This window comes from Nicotiana tabacum, chromosome 21, assembly GCF_000715075.1.
Source record: "Nicotiana tabacum cultivar K326 chromosome 21, ASM71507v2, whole genome shotgun sequence".
Classification (NCBI taxonomy): Eukaryota; Viridiplantae; Streptophyta; class Magnoliopsida; order Solanales; family Solanaceae; genus Nicotiana; species Nicotiana tabacum.
Window position 1 is genome coordinate 10,838,299 of NC_134100.1, and position 17,914 is coordinate 10,856,212.

The 17,914-nt window shown below is 39.8% G+C and overlaps 1 protein-coding gene across 1 annotated transcript; it reads right to left on the reverse strand.

Moving 5' to 3' along the window:
- Window positions 1–856: 856 nt before the first annotated feature.
- On the reverse strand, window positions 857–1,267 carry LOC107826523 (sugar transport protein 7-like). Its single transcript, XM_016653515.1, has one exon. It carries the CDS (start codon window positions 1,265–1,267, stop codon window positions 857–859), a length of 411 nt encoding a protein of 136 aa, XP_016509001.1.
- Window positions 1,268–17,914: the final 16,647 nt, after the last annotated feature.

Here is a 17,914-nt window from a genome sequence, read left to right on the forward strand (position 1 = left end):
AGGGACGCTTTTTACTCCTAGATACATCCTTTCTTAATGAGAAACCTCGGGTCTCACTATGGAATAAAGACAGTACAAGAAGTGGCAAAGCCAAAAACTCACTACTAGCAAAGGACCATCTCTGACCATGACAGAAGTTGTGAGATGCTACCATGTTTATTGTTTTCATGCTAGTACTTCCCATAGCACCATGGAACTATAAGTAAGGAAAATCTACTTTGGTGCCTTTCCAACATTGATCTCACCAAATATAATGGGAATCACCTGCAAGATTGTAACTTGTTTAAATGAGACATGCAAATCAAGCACAAAAGATTTAAAACTATATATTCTGATATTTCCTATTTCACAACTTAGCAAATGCTAATAATGGTTAGTTGGATAATACTAAACTTGAACACTCATATTTCCAGCAACTAATTTGGCACAAGTCAAAGTAGAAAAAGATTAAACCTACATTAACTCATCCTCCACGATCAGGGCATAAATATATTTAAAAGTAAATAAATCTTGTTACGAATATTATATTAAGGAAACTTATGCTAATACTTGAGAGATTAATGTTACTTGATAGGTTTTCTTTTACAACAATAAAATAAATATGAGATTTTAGTCCTTAAAGAAGTTAACAAATGAGTCAAGTGCATGTTATGTGCATCTTTTTCCATCCGAAAACACTACTAGGGAGAGGTATTATTTTTGCCAAAATTATTTTAGTAAAATTGATCTATATAAAGAAAACCTAAATAAGAAAGAAATTAAAAAGTACATGTGCTAAAATCATGCCTAAAAATGCCGAGACTAGAGTCCTCTGTCTGCCGAAGAGGATCTAACTTGGATAAGTGAGTCCAACAACTCAAGCTCGAACAACTCCGACAAAAAGCGGAGCGCCGAAGGAAGCACTATAGGTGTATCTAGCTGACTGTTGAAGTAATGGTCCAAAGAATAGTATAGAGTCTAAGCCCAAAACTTGCTGAAAATTTTGAGCCACTATGTTAAGCAGTAAAATGGGCGAGTGCGACAGTTTCTTCCTTTTCCTCTTGCCTTCATTTTCCATCACGCCTGCTAACATCTCTAGTTGTGCTTCTGCTCCACATTTCCTATACATCTTAAGGGATGCTTTTTCATCCTCTATACGCCCTTTCTTAATGAGAAACCTTGGGGTCTCACTAAGAAAGAAAGATAGTATAAGAAGTGGTAAATCCAAAAACTCACTACTGGCAATGGACCATCTCCAACCATAACAGAAGTTGTGAGATGCTGCCATGTTTACTGCTTTCGTCCTAGTACTTCCTCATAACACCGTGGAGTTATAAGCAAGGAAAATCCACTTTTGTGCCTTTCCACCATTGATCTCACTCAATATAATGGGAATCACCTGCAAGATTGTAACTTATTTAAGTGTGACATGCAATATAAAGCACAAAAAATTTAAAATTATATATTTTGATATTTCCTATTTTACAACATAGCAAATGCTAATAATGGTTCGCTGGATAATACTAACTTTGAACACTCATATTTCCAGCAACTAATTTGGCACAAGCCAAAGGAGAAGAGAATAAACCTACATTAACTCATTCTCCACGGCCAATGCATGGATATATTTCAAAGTAAATAAATTTTATTACGAATATTATATTTAGAGAATTTATGTGTATACTAGAGAGATTAATATTACTTGATGAGTTTGTTCACAACAGTAAAATAAATATGACATTTTAGTCCATAAAAAAGTTAACAAATGATTCATATACATGTTATGTGCATCTTTTTCCATTTGAAAGCACCACTAGGGTGAGGAATAATTTTTGTGTATTATTATAGTTAAATCGATTTATATAAAGAAAACCTAAATAAGAAAGAAATGAAGAAGTATGTGTGCTAAAATCTTGTCTAAAGATGCCAAGACTAGAGTCCTCCATCGGTCTGAAAATGTTGTAACTCGGATAAGTGAGTCCAGCAACTCAAGCTCGAACAACTCCGACAATGAGCGAAGCGACGAAGGAGGCATTATAAGTGTATCTAGCTGACTACAAAAGTAATGTTCCAAAGAATAGTATTGAGTCAAAGCCCAACACTTGCTGGTAAATTTGAGCCACTATGTTAAGCAGTAAAGTGGGCGAGTGTGACAGTTTCTTCCTTTTCCTCTTGCCTTCATTTTTCATCATGCTTGCCAACATCTACATCTCTGCTTCTGCTCCACATTTCTTCAACATCTTAAGGGACGCTTTTGCCTCCTCCATACGCCCTTTCTTAATGAGAAACCTCGGGGTCTCGCTAAAAAAGAAAGAAAGACAGTATAAGAAGTGACAAAGCCAAAAACTCACTACTAGAAAAGGACCATCTCCAACCATCACGAAAGTTGTGAGATGCTTCCATGTTTAGCGCTTTCGTGCTAGTACTTCGTTATAGCACCATGGAGTTATAAGCAAGGGAAATCCAATTTGGTGAATTTCCAATAATGATCTCACTCAATATAATGGGAATCACCTGCAAGATTGTAACTTATTTAAATGTAACATGTAATATGAAGCACAAAAGATTTAAAACTATATATTCTGATATTTCCTATTTCAATACATAACACATGCTAATAATAGTTAGTTGGATAATACTAACATTGAACACTCATATGTCCAGCAAATAATTTAACACAGGCTAAAGGAGAAAAAATTAAATCTACATTAGCTCATCCTCCACGACCAGGGCATAGATATATTTCAATGTAAATAAATCTTATTAAAAATATTATATTAAGAGAATTTTGGGGCATACTAGAGAGATTAATGTTACTTGATGAGCTTTTTTAACAACAATAAAATAAATATGAGATTTTAGTCCTTAAAGAAGTTAACAAATGAGTAATGTGCATGTTATGTGCATCTTTTTCCATCTGAAATCACTACTAGGGTGAGGTATTATTTTTGCATAAATTATTTTAGTAAAATTGATCTATATAAAGATAACCTGAATAAGAAAGAAATGAAGAAGTACATGTGCTAAAATCATGCCTAAACATGCCGAGACTAGAGTCCTCTATCTGTCGAAGAGGCTCTAACTTGGATAAGTGAGTCCAACAACTCAAGATCGAACAACTCGACAATAAGTGGAGCACCGAAGGAAGCACTAAATGTGTATCTAACTGACTGTTGAAGTAATGGTCCAAAGAGGTTGTTGATACCCAATTTTTCCCAAAAAATATTTCAAATTGCATATATGTCTTCAAAATCATGCATTGATTAGCAATTGATATTTTTCCACAATTCTCCTATATTTTTATTAATTTATCCAGCATTTTATTTCCAAGAAATAATTACAAAATTACCTCACAAATGATTTCAAAAGCATTTCTTGATGTAATGTATTATTTTTGGTCCTATTAAGACCAAACTATTTCATAATTAGCCAAATTGGCACCTTTTGGCTATAATTGCAATAACTTTGCAATTATAGCCCAATCATATGATTTTGTACTATTTTCATCCAGAAATTAATCATGTATATTTTTTAAATACTAAATAAACTTTTTAAATTATTTTATACGTATGAAATTTATTTTTATGATTAACAGCTATTTTTGTAAATTATTTTAATTAATTTACATTGGGTATTTTATAAATAGCCACTTTCATTTCAATTATAGCCTAATTAAATCAGACCCAACCCAATTAAAACGACCCAAATAACCCAAGCCCAATACCTTATCCTATCTAACCCAATCCCTTGTCTAATCTGGACTGTTGATCAATTTTAATTAACGGTCCAGATCTCCCCTTTCCTTAATTAACCTTAGAGGCTACCCCCCTACCCCCTCATTTCTCTCTTTCACTCTTCCATTACACTCTCCCCTCACCTCTCAAATTCTCTTTGCTAAAACCTAAAGCTCTCACCGGCTGTCGACTTGCCGGTAACTATAGTGGTCTCACCACCATCCCAACCCTCATGGCTTCTTCCTACGACGGGTTACTGCTACCTTGAGGTCCTCAAAGGAACCAGAGGCGGTTCAACTCACCCCTATGGTTTTTTATGTCATTCTCAGGCCAATCTTGGCCTGTCCGAGTAAGATCCTTCCATCTCCGGCTAGAACCTTTGGTTTCTAGGCCGATATTCTTTCTCTTTGGGTTATCTATCTGAAACCCTAACTATTAGCTCTTGTTTTCTTAGATCTGTAATAGATCTGGGTATATTTTGAGTTATTTTGCTATTTTCCTTAAAGATTTTCCGACCTTTCTAAAACGACTCTTCATCTTCAAACCAGGGTTTCTTAACCCCTTTTCAAAATGGTTTTTTTTCTTCTGATTTTAGTATTAATCTATGATTTTCACTATGTTTAAATATTTATTTGAGTTTTCTCTTTTCATCTGAGTTATTATGTTGAAAACCCTAAGTTTCTTGGTTTTAATCCTGGATTCTGAGTCTGTTTTGTGATAATATGTTCGCTTAATCTGTATATGTGCTTGTTTCTCATGAGCCTTATGATTCTCTGTGGTTTTATCCTATTTTGTTCATTAGTGTCTCTGACTTTTACTTCTTCCACCTATGTCATGTTTATTCTATTAATTCATGCTATGCTCTATGTGAATCCCTAATTTTGTGTGATTTTACCCTATTTGGCTTATTAGAGTTTCTGATTCTTGCCAATTATGTGTTTATTCCGCTTGTTCTCATAAATTTGTGTCAATTTCTTCTAAATCAGTACTATTTTCTATTTTTGAATCTCTGTGACTGATCCTTCACTGATTTCTTGTGATATTCTCTACTGATTTTAACCTTTAAGATACTTTCTTACCTTAATCTATAGTCGAGCATGCTGTCAACTGATTCTTAAGTATTTTCCTTGATTAGAATCTACTGAACCTAGTCTCTATTACATGTTGTGTACTTGTACTATGCTAAAAATATTTTCTTATTTGTTATATTCAGCCTTATGTGATTTCCTTCCTTATTTAGTATTTGCCTGTTACCATTTAAATTTAACTCCTTAATTAAAGGAAGTACTTATACTGATTTGATTCTAATTAGTATATAGTTCCATAAATACTGCTGAACTATGATTCTTGCCTTATTTTTTTACCTGTTTTCAAACTATAAGTACCTTACTCTTTCATTAGCACAAAGACATGAACACATTGGTTCAACAACTCTCTCTCACACAAAAACTCTCTTCTGCTCTCTTTTCTCTGGTTACTTGCTATTGTTCTAAGTCAGCCGTCGCAAGCCAAGGCTAATTACTCTACTCTCTTGCTCCTCACTTTGTGTTTACTACCTTCTTTACTGGTATGTTCCGATTTCAATTCAAGTTCCAAAAATGATATGGTCCTTTTATTACTTCAATTCATCATGTTTCTAGTCTGCTTTTACTTATGGTTTTATTGTGAAACCTGTAGTTGATATGTTTACATTATTAGCATGTTATGTATTCCCCTTCCTTAGGATTAGTATGAACATGTTACCCCCCCTCTATATAGTTTGTCTCCATGTGATCTTGCGCTATCTGGTTTCTGGTATGAATCTCATTGTAAAGTAGTCTGCACTCCTAAACTTGTATGATTCTGGGATTGATTTTAAATTATGTTGATCCTATACTGAACCCCTTAAGCATTGCTGATTGACTATGTCTAATCTGTGTTTCTGAGCATATCTGTACCAATTCCAAAGACTTCTTCCTGCTATGTGTTTACTATTATGTGCTTTACCTATCCTCAATTCCCATTTACCCTCGTGTAAAGGCTTGTGGTGCTAAACCTATCTTGGTTCTTTGTTCTATTGTGATGCTGAACCTGTTTTGGTTCTGAGGTTGGTGTGTTGTTTGTTGATTGCCCTACTCTTTTCAAAATTGTCTTATTGAATAACTCCTTTGTTGTTTTACAAAACTATTTCAAGTCTCTTTTCAAATTGTTTTCCTACTTAAACCTTTTTTCAAAAATATGTCAAGCATTCTCACTCTATTCTTAGATCCCTAAGTTCTGCCCCTCTAATGTGTGACTGCTTAGAGATCCCTATGAGATCCCTCTGAACTCTAATGCATTAGAGTTGGCCCTTCCACACTACACTTACTCAAATATGGTTGTGAAATCTGGGTGTGAGCACTGCCCGGGATCCGTTGAGGTCCTTAGGGAACTCTGATACATCCGGATATTGAGAAAGGCTATGCAACAATCTGAGCAGTTGAGGTTTTGGAAATCTGGGCCTACTTGCAGGCTCCCTATAATGTAACTTCTTATTTTTCTTTATCTATTAATGTAATTCACTCAATGTTGGTTTGTAATATTCATTGTAAACGAATATTAGGGTTGGCTAGTGAAAAAGGGGAGGGTAGCTATGCATGTTATCAAAGGGTAGAAAACATACTTTAGGTTTATATTTTTCTATATGTGCATTAGAATTCATGTTTAGGACCAATACATGCAAAACATATAATGCATTAGATACCATGCTCCTAGGTTTCATGTATACTGTTTTCAGCATCTCATTTTGACATCCTTATTATCACTTAGAAATCTTGTTTCTAGGATAAACGACAACATTAAAATAAACTGTTACTTATGCATATTTTGAAATCATGATGTAACCTGCTGTGCATTTAGAAATCCTTCTTTAAGAATTCTTCATATAAACCATTCTGAACCTTATATGTGCACATTAGATACCATGTTTAGGATCTCGTTCATACTCGCTCAGTCACACCTAGTTAAACTACTGATGCATAAAAAAGGGTATAAAACAGTCTCACGTCTAATTATCCTGTTTAAGTAAAATTGGTAATAATTCTGTATCTTGTAAAACTTAGAACAACATGCTTTAGGTAAAATATCTCCTACAATGTTTTAATACTTCTGGTAACGATTGTGCATTATCTCATGCCTAGGCAAGCCTTAAGTAGTCAAACTTCTTATAAAACTGGAAACTGCCTCTTTGCGTTTACTGCTTAATGGTTAGCAGGCTTAAAATCAGTAGGCAAACTGATTAGGCCCCTACTTCTAAGTTTAAAAATAAATAAATGAGTATGTCTCTTGTGTTCTGATACTTACTTAGACATCATGTCTTAGGATCCTATTTAATAATACTGCCCTTGTTTATGTTTGAGTCGTGTTGTTTACATGCATTATCTGCGGAGGTAAACCTGAGCCTCTTATTTGCTCCTTCCTGCTTTTATTTGCTAAAGTCCTATGTTTTCTTGCTTATCGCTTTAGTGTTTTCTCCTTTAAACCTTAGAGGTCTATCTAGAACTACCTATATGTAGAGGTCCTAATTTCCTCCAGGACTATTAAGAAGGGACGGGTAACAGCACACATAGAGATTGCTAAATAACATTCACTTAATAACTGCTAAGGGGTGGGAAGGGTAGATATGGATATGATGACCACACGCTAATTTCACGTGTAGCCCCTCATTGAGGAGTGTTTACCGGATATTGCATGGGGTGATCCTGTAGGCTAACCAACCTAGGACCCCTCCTTCCCAAATTCCCTTTACTTTCCATGTGTATACAATTTGTTTAAGCCTTTCCTTTTTCTCATTATTTGAGTCATGTAATGTCCGAAACCTTCTCTTATTTGTAATTATGTGTTTAAATCTATTTATTTGTTAATGGACTAGTTCATATGTATAAGTTCGGCCGGGACCCACCGTTGTGGACCGAGAGGGGTGCCTAACACCTTCCCCTCAAGGTTATCTTGAGCCCTTACCCGAAATCTCTGGTAATGCAAACCAATCCAAGAGTTAATCGCTCTAGGTGCCCTAACACACCATAATCTGTTAGGTGTCGACTCTTCAAATACCTAATTCCCAAAAGAAAACGAGTTATTTCCCCCATAAACGTCGAAACCCGGACTTCTGTTCGCGGAGGGAAAAAGGGGGCGCGACAGCATGACAACTCTGCTGGGGATATCTTAGGATCATACCATAATGAACTTATTTTTTTGAATCAGTCCAAGCATGCTCTATCTTGACCCCTTTGCCCTTATTTGAAGTTAACTTCCTATTTTAAGCATTTATGATTCTTTATTCCTGAAACTGACTTGTCTCTTTATTTTCCTTTTCTGTAATTGTATTTCAATTATTTAAATATTGTATTTTTTTCCTACGTGCAAATACCTGACTATATGCTATTAGTTGCTGCATAAATCATGCTCCACATCATATGCCACTAGTGCGTATCAAATTCTATAGCAATGTTTAATAAGTTGTTGCGCTCTTCCAATTTATTACCCGTAAATTTGGAAAGGCTTATTTGCGGTAAAATCAATCGATCAGCGGTGCATTCAACGGTTCCGTGCCTTTCCCCCTCAAGTTGTCCGCTTGAGGGTACCAGTCTAAAACCCCATAGTAACCTTACTCTGATCAAAATTTTGCATGCATCATGGTAAAACCTAGTCGGATCTGTTATGTTGTCCACATAATAATCCTTTAAGATGAGCCTTATCCAAAGTCCACCGGGGTTTCCATAATCCCAACAGACACAACCACGCTATGCGCATTAATTTGGAGAACTAAATGCCAATATGCTAATCTTGAATGTATAAATAGTCGAGTCTGGTGGGGGGAAAGGCCTAACCTTTTTGTTTTGCAGAAAATGAGGCACGAGGTCCCCAGATTTGGTATGGTTAGCAACATTCCACCATTGCTGCTAGATTGGTGGGAGAATCTTTCCTCAAGCGACAAGAAACATGTAAGGAAGTACCTGGGTAACTTGCCTTCCCTACTAGACATTGAGCCAAACAACAAGTTGATCGAGGCTGCCACTTTGTTCTGGGACAGTGAGAGGTCTGTGTTCCGTTTCGACGACATAGAAATGACACCACTTCTAGAAGAAATTGGAGGGCTTGCGGGATTGACTTGGGATAGTCCCAGATTATTGGTGCCGGAAAACCATGCCGGTATATAGTTCTTAAAGATGATGGGATTGAAGAAGAATGCTGACCTGGTAAGCCTGAAGGAATCTTACATACACTTCGAATATTTGTATGAGAGGTATGGCCATAGCAAGTCCTACCATACCTACTATGATGAGATTTCTCTTACTTCTCTAGGTCACATCCATCACAGAGTGTTCGTGTTCATTGTATGCTTCTTGGGCTTGATAGTGTTCCCAATGAAAAAGGAACGAATCCACACTAGGTTTGCCATGGTCGCCAAAACTTTGATGGAAGGGATCAATGGACAGACATACATTATAGTCCCCATGATCATAGCCGACATCTACAGGGCTCTGAGCGCTGCCAAAAAGGGGTCAAGCATTTCGAGGGTTGTAAGTTGTTGCTGCAATTGTGGTTGTTAGAACATTTTCAAAAGGGTCATTAACGCCAAAAATTTCTGCGAAGGGCTTGGAACGACCATATTGCCTTCCATCAACCCAAGCGGATGACTTACATTCCAGGCAGATTTGCTCAGCTAGAAAATGCCAAAGAATGGGTAGAGTTCTTCAACAATCTAACCAATAAACAAGTGCAATGGATGTTTGAATGGTTCGCGATAGACGAATTCATCATCAGATCCAGAGACGCTCCACACTTGGTGCTGATTGGGTTGAGAGGGATATACCCTTATGTCCCTATCCGAGTTATGAGGCAAGTAGGCATGAAACAGGTTGTACCCAAGGTTTCCAAGATAAACCATTTCAGGGTAGACTTTCAAGACGATGACGTCCCTTACAAGTGCCAAGCCCAGCACATGTGGCACTGCAAAATCATTGTGGAAAAGAATACCGTCGAGCCAGATAGGTATCATGCAGGGTGTGAGCCTCTCTACCCAGCATGGTTGGAAGACAATCTGAAGGGGATGGTGATGCCAGGAACTGGTCGATGGAATAGGATCATAGACGAGGAAGCTGAGGCTCAAGTCAAATACAACAGGCTGCGAAAGAGGGTCCACGACTCTGAGAATGAGCATCGGGAAATACATGAAAGGAATGTGAGTTTGATTGAAGAATGGAAAGAGATGGCAGTCACTTCCAACAGGAAACTGGAATATCTGGAGCGAGGAATAGTGGAGCTGGAATGCAAAATCATAAAAGGATCGAGGATTGCTGATCGCTTCAAACTCCACACTACTAAAAAGTAGGAAGAGGGGGTCGTAATAACTTTTACCCTATATGAGAGTCGAGATCGATTTCCATAGGGAGCTAGGAATGCAATCGAGTATCTATCTATACTAGAAGTGTGTATTTGTTCCAAATGTCACTTTCATACATTTTTGGGTTTTTAGATTATAAACTACTATTACCAAGCTATTAATTGAAACTAGATTATGCTATGAGGAAATTGTTAAGTTGTATTTGATGGAAAGAAGGCACTAGGGTCGTGACATTACCTAGGTGGATAATTGACGGGTAGAAGGTACTAAAGTTCGATTGACATAATTGGGGCTTATGCTATAACCGTTGCACAATTTTACCTCTCTCACACCTCTTGGTAGAGAGAGTGATTTTTCCCAATTGACTCTCTCGAAACCAAACAGGTAGGCAAATTAGCTCAAGCAACTAGGGTTCAAGTGGGGTAATTAATCTCTCGAAGTTTAACCCTTTAATTGGGACTATCAGTTCTCTTGAGTCCATCTCAATTCCTTGTTGGGTCAATTTTGGAGACTTGGGCTCTCTTTCTCACGAAGAGCCAAGTCAACTTAGCACAAACCAGTCTTTGCAACCACCAATTCATAGATTAAACCATAAAATTGACCCAAATAACAAATACCCACAGTCAATCTAACAATAAATGACAACACCCATCAATTATCCACACTAGGGTTGAGCCACAACCCAAGCTAATGGGTTTAACTACTCATGCTTGAAGAAGAAAATAGAGAAATAGATGAAGAACAAGGCATATTAATTAAATTCTAAATGAAAATATAAGAATCTATTGTTAACTTGAAGCTAAGATGCCAAAAATGGCTATAGATGAAGTTCCCACGAGTGCAGCTAAGTTCTGGATATATCTGAATAACCTAAAAATGATAAATTGTTCTATTTATACTAGGCTGGAAAAACTGGACAAAAATACCCCTATGAGGTCAACGCAGGCCGCGTAAAATGGACCGCGGCCGCGCTAGGTTCTTGGACTTTAATTCTGGGTTCTCTAACTTGGGCTCTGCGGATCGCGTAAAATGGACCGCGGCCATTGAGGCAGCTGTCGCTGTCCGCACTACAATGACTGCGAACTGCGTTAGAATTTTCCATCTCTCTGAATATCTCTTCCCCGCACCGCACAAGATGGCAGTGCGGCCGCGGAACCTTCACCGTGGACCGCTCATTGTGGACTGCGGCCGCATTGCCTGAGTCCTGGTTTTTGTCATCTCTCTGAATACCTCTTCCGTGGACCGCACAAAAGGGCAGTGCGGCCGTGGAACATTCACCGCGGGTCGCGCAGTGCGGACTGCGGCCGCGTTGCTTGAATCCTGATCTTGCCATCTCTCTAAATCACCTAGTGCGGTCACATTCCATTTTGTGCGGTCCGCACTAGGCTTGTTTGCCCTCAATTTACTTTGTCTTTGATACTTGAGTAGGTTTCACTCCGTTTGAGCTGATCTTTGACATTTCATCACTTTGTCGATCAAACCTGCAATCAAGCACAACTTATGAGCCTTTTGGCACTATTTTGTAACGATTTATAATCAAAGCATAAGCAAGAAGGAGCATAAAACTCATTAAAATCTCTACTTATCAACTCCCCCAAACTTAAGCCTTTGCTTGTCCTCAAGCAAACAAAATAAGACCCATCCCCTAAAGGAAAATCCAAGTATTTCCAACTATCCTAAAATAACCTCAACAAGCATCAATTGGGACTAACAACTGCCCTCAATACGAATGAATCATTAACAACATTTAAACTTTGAAAAACTATGGATCAAGTGTGACACAAGAGCATCCAGAGTTGACTCATTACATCAAAGAACTCTCTACATTCACTTTGGCCATTGTGGAACCCAAACTCACACATCCTCAACTCTCCCTAAGCAAACCTCACCTTTTAGAGTATTAGCACACAAACGAAGGTTAATGGGAATTCACTAATCTCTCTCAAGGAAAAGTCACAAGTCCAGCTCTAAGTATCATATGCTTGCCCCTCATGTAAGTATCCACTAATGTAAGCGTCCTTCAACTCAAGATCATATAAGGTTTTTGAGGAGTCAATGTGAAGGCTTTTGGTTCAGGGTAGGAAAAATTTGGTCTAAATGGGTTCCATCTTCCCTTAAGCACTTCTTTTGAATCATTTGGCACAATTCTCTTGACTCTTTGAGTATCTCACTTCTTTTTAAGGGGTTAGAGAGACGTAATGTCACTCTTTTTATTGTAGTTCAAAGCGTTTCTCCTTTTCAACTTTTTCCACACCTTTTTCTCTTTTGTTTTTTTTGAATCCCTTTTTATTCTTTTTCACATTGGGCTTTCTTTTTGTCTTTTTCTTTTCTTTTCTTTTCTTTTTCATTGCCTTCCTTTTCTTCGCTTTAGTACCTTTTACCACTTGTTCCTTCTCTCATTTCTCCCCCCAAACATAGAATTTTGCCATTGCTCAAGGGAAGATCGGGTGCCGAAAGAGGGTATATTTTAGAATGGATATAGGCTGATAGTATTGGTTCTTGAAATAAAAAGGTAAAAGGCTCAAAAGGGTTAACTAGGGAGTATATCATTGGTGGGCTATGGAATTGTTCAACTATCATTTGGATCAAGGAGAGCCTATAATCAATTCTCAAGCCAAATTTCACTTAAGATTTCCCCTCAAAAGACATTTAGGGTAAGTTCTAGACCATTGGCTCAGAACTTGAACTCACAATTCAATTTCTTACCACACAAGCTCAAGGATTGTTAAAGACATAGAGTCGGGGACCCACAACAACCTTAGACACGATTTGAGCACACAATGGTCCCGAAAGACCACATGATAATTGTTTGGTCAACACAAGAGTCTCAAGGTCACGACTTTCACCATCCTAAACACAACGACTTGTCTTTGACCATGGGATCAAAGGCAACTGTGTTAGGCCCAAGTGAAGCTTTGCTTGAGGAAACCTTAACTACAAGCTACCAAAAATAGAAACAAAAACGGACTCAAACCCTTAAGAAGGTTGTCACGCCATCTATCATCGGGAAGAGCCACCCGGCTCACACAATACTCCACCTTTGGAAAGAACCATGGCATTAAGAAAACCAAAGGCTTATTGAAAGCTCCAAAAATAAAACAAAAAGCTACGAGCCTATCTAACGAACTAAAAACGGTTTTTTTTACGAAAATAGAAAATAGAATGAATGTGTACAATAGGGGATTTGAATATACAATGGGGATGAACATATACAATAATGTAACTTTATATACATACCAAATGAAAGATAAAAAGTGTGATAAAAGTAACTAAACGTAAAATTATATACAGACCAAAGATGAAAATCAAAAAGACATAAAATGTAACAATATATACAGTCATCCAGAAATGTAGGGCGCACCCCCTCAAATAAAAGTTGGCATTGTCCCGAATGCCAACTAAACAAATAAGCACCAAAAAGTATAAGGAAAGGATATGGGAACTCCTTAAGCTGTGTCCGTCTGCATGGGATCATCAGTGGTCCCTAGGTCCTCTGTATACGCGGGAACCTCAGACTGGTTCCCGGTCTCCTACTGCTCAGCTGCTGGGATTGGGGCCTGGACCTGGAAGGGCTGAATATTAGGAACATCCTATGGCTGACTGAAGGGATCCTCTGGTGGGTCCGCCAACTGGATGATCGCCTCATCTGCACTAGGGAGCTTCGTCTTCTTCTTTGGAAGCCTCTATGTCTGTTCGTGTTGTGACTCTGCTGCTGGTATTGCTGCTGGAGCTGGATCCTCAAATAGCAAGTCTAAAGGCAGCTGGTCTGCCTTCAGTTTGTCCACACCCACTCTAAGCTCCTTCACAGACTCCTTGGAAGTCCGTGTTTTGCGCAGCTTCTTATGCTCCCTGGCAAGCTCCTTTAGGGCCTTGCCATGTGAATCTACTGCCTTAGCCAAGGCACCCTGAGTACTGATGATCTTTTCCTGGTTCTCCAGGATCTTCTTCAATGTATCCTCAATGGCCTGCGGAAGCTGTGCTGGCTGCGGTGTCGACTGAGCCGCAATGGTAGAAGTCAAGGTGGACAACTTGGATGACGCAGCTGACATCCAGTTGTTCAAGCTATGAAGTGTCTGGCTTAGCTGGTGGGCAGTGATAGGATGGGCCCAGAAAGATGGAATCCACGGGCCAGCAGAAGTAGAGGGACCAGCAATAGTGGAAGGTTCGGGAGGCATGTCAGCAACTGTGGAAGCAAGCTCAGTGGAGGGCTCTACCGCAACTGGCTCTTCAGACTGGCCGGTTGGGGCAGAAGCAGACGGCTTGTAATTTTTGTCCTTGGGGTTGTCTGACCCCTTCAGACTGTACCATGAAAACGGAGCCACAGGTTTGACCTTGATGTCAAAAGGTCTCTTCTCCACCTCCAGGTCCCTAAAATACATAGTGAGGGTATTGGGAAAAGGGTGGTTTCGGTCATGCTCAACCCCCACTGCATAAATGACGTGGGACATCACATTGCCCATGTTGATAGGGTATCCCACCATAATAGATGCAATAAGAATAGCCCAGGCAAGCGGAATAGTCTGATCATGGGTAGTGGGGTCGAGCCGACTGCACACAAAAGTCAACCACCCCCTAGCCTCAAAGTTAAAAGTCCTTCGAAGTATTTTGACCCCTACTTACAACCACTCTGGAACCGTACCCGATACTGCCAGGTATGAGGCTAACCACGGATGATCCTCCTCGCCCATTGCCAACTTTTCATTGTAAAGGGACTCATCTTCTTCGTTGAACCCCAGGTATTCATTTAGTGCCTTCCCGGTAAATACCACATTTTTGTTTCGCACTTTGGTCACTTTAGTGCCCTTCAAGATGTGGGCCACATTGCTATAAAACTCCTTGACCATGTGCTCATTCGCTTTCACACAATTATCTTTGAAGTGCTCCCAACCCACTTAACCTCGAAGCTGTCTATGTACATTGGTGTGTAGGGATAGAAGGTCTCTATCAATAAAGCTCCTCTAAAGAATCAACTTTCGTGTCGGCCACCATTTCCTAAACTTATGGAACGCCACCTGGCTGACAAATCTATCTTCCCAGACAACGGGATTTCTAGTTCGGTCAACACCCCCAACCTGAGGCACACCACCCCCAGGTAACTCCCCATATCCCTCTTCACCTCTAGCACCCTCTCCAGATATTGATGTTGTGGGAGAGGTAGAGTATTCATCCCCACTACCTGCCGCTGAGCCCTCAGACGACCCAGAAGAAATATTGATTGAAGCTCGAGTATCGGGGGAAGAGGGAGGAGTGTCTCTATGTATGGCGTTCTATGGATACGGGATGTATAGTGGGACTAAATCTGAAGAGATCTCCCGGGAGGGCTCGTACTCAATCCCCAAGTTGTCAATGGCTCTGTCAGCTGCTTTGATTGCTTTCCTCATGCCCTTTATGTTTTTTCTAGCCTGGGGAGTGAGTTTTACCATTCTTTGCTTCCATCCCCGAGAGGAATTACCTCGGCCAGATTGTTTCGAGCCTTTGCCTCTTTGTTTGACCATTGCCTACAAGCATAAACATCTAGCTTTATTAGTATCAACACAGACAGTGAAAGAGATGTAGAAAATGAATTTGCAGAACAGAAACCACAAGTTGCAGAACATGTTGTAGAAACAGTGCACCGCAGCCCGCACAAAAAGGGGTGCGGCCGCACTGGGGGCACCGCGGACCGCATAAAGGCGATCACGGTCCGCATTGAGGCAAGGTCTATAACACCACCTCTCTGAATCCAACCATCGCAGCCCATACAAGGTAGCACCGCGGTCGTGGTGGGCCAGCGCGGACCGCACAAAATGCAATGCGGCCACGTGGGGCAAGAGGTCAATTTCTTAAAAATTCCTCATCGCGGTTTGCATCACAGCACCGTGGACCGCACAAAGATGGACCGCATAAAAATGACCGCGGTCCGCGGTGGGTGCTTGGTCTTGCATTTTTGTTCAAAGTTTCACCTAACTTTGTCCCTACTCAATTTACCCAGTTAATAATACTCCTCAGGCACGCAAAACTTAACAGTTAAACTAAACTAACATCAAAATTGAAGAATTACGGGGGAAAGAAGCCTACACAGTTAATAGAAAATGACATAAAATGAAATTAACTAATTAAAATAACAAGAAGTGGTTGAATTGTAACCAGATATTGAGAAGAAGTGAAGAAACACAATTCAAACAAGCTAGTATAAAGACGAGGGAAGATGAACAATGATTTTTAGGTCTTTGAGAATCAATTTTCGAAAAGGGTAACCGGTGACCTCAAAGGTCTATTTATATAAAATCACGTGGGACCCAGCCTCACCTCCCAGCGCGGCCGCACAAAATGGACCGCAGACCGCGCTGGGTTTGTTCAGAAGAATCTAGAAAAGGCAACCTCCGCGGTCCGCACAAAACCGACCGTGGCTGCGGTGGTCCACCGCAGTCCGCACTAAATGGAATGTGGCCGCGGTGGCAATCATCAGAGAGCACCTCACTTGTCCTTCACCAGTGCGGACCGCACAAAGTGCAATGCAGCCGCACTGGCAACTTCAGAGACTGTTCAATTTTTCCCAAATTGTTTGCACTGTATCAACACAGTCCTACAATATCTCACAACCAATTAGCTCAAAAATCAATCCTACACTACAAAGAAAATGAAAGAAAACAAGAAGAAAAATACATGGGTTGCCTCCCAAGAAGCGCCTGATTTAACATTGTGGCGCGACGCATGTTACCATCACATCACTTTAGATGAAGAAGTGCCACCACGTGGCTGTCATCAAATTTTCCAAGATAATGCTTGACCCGGTGCCCATTAACTCTGAAAACTTCACCATTTTTGTTCCTTAGATCAAGAGCACCAAATGAGGTCACAAACACAACTTCAAACGGCCCACTCCACTTTGACTTGAGCTTACCCGGAAAAAGACGTAACCGGGAATTGAACAAGAGAACTATATCTCCAACCTTGAACTCCTTACTCCGAGCATATTTGTCGTGAAGGTACTTCATTTTGTCCTTATACAAGGATGAACTTAAGTAGACATGGAATCTAAACTCATCGAGCTCATTGAGTTGTTCAACACGAAGATTTGCCGCAACATCCCATTCCAAATTCAACTTCCTCAAAGCCCACATGGCCTTGTGCTCTAACTCAACTGGAAGATGACAAGCTTTTCCAAACACCAACCGATACGGAGACATACCAATCAGAGTTTTGTAAGTCATCCGATAAGCCCATAGAGCATCATCCAACTTTTTCGACCAATCGGTCCTATTAGCATTGACAGTTTTTGACAAGATGCTCTTAATTTCTCTATTGGAGACTTCCACTTGACCACTAGCTTGAGGATGATAGGGGGTAGAAACCTTATGATTGACACCGTACTTGGAAAGCAACGTGTCGAAAGCCTTGTTGCAAAAGTGAGACCCCCATCACTAATAATTGCACGAGGAGTGCCAAACCTTGTGAAGATGCTCTTTTTAGGAAATGCAACAACACTTTGGGCTTCATTATTAGGCAAATCCACGGCTTCAACCCATTTTGAGACATAATCAACTGCCACGAGAATGTAAGTATTCCCACAAGAGCTAACAAATGGACCCATGAAATCGATGCCCCAAACATCAAAGATATCCACTTCAAGAATCGTATTGAGAGGCATCTCATCCCTTTTTGAAATTCCGCCCGCTCTTTGGCACTCATCACATCTCTTCACCAAATCGCCCGCATCATTGAACAAGGTGGGACAATAGAATCCACAACTAAGAACTTTCGAGGCGGTCCTCATCCCACCATGATGGCCACCATAGGGTGAAGAATGGCAAGCCTCTAAGATACTCAATTGTTCTTCCTCCGGGACACATCTACG

What these genes read in the sequence shown, in the direction of transcription:
- LOC107826523 (XM_016653515.1), bottom strand. Translation starts at nt 1,267, where the DNA reads ATGGCAGCATCTCACAACTTCTGTTATGGTTGGAGATGGTCCATTGCC.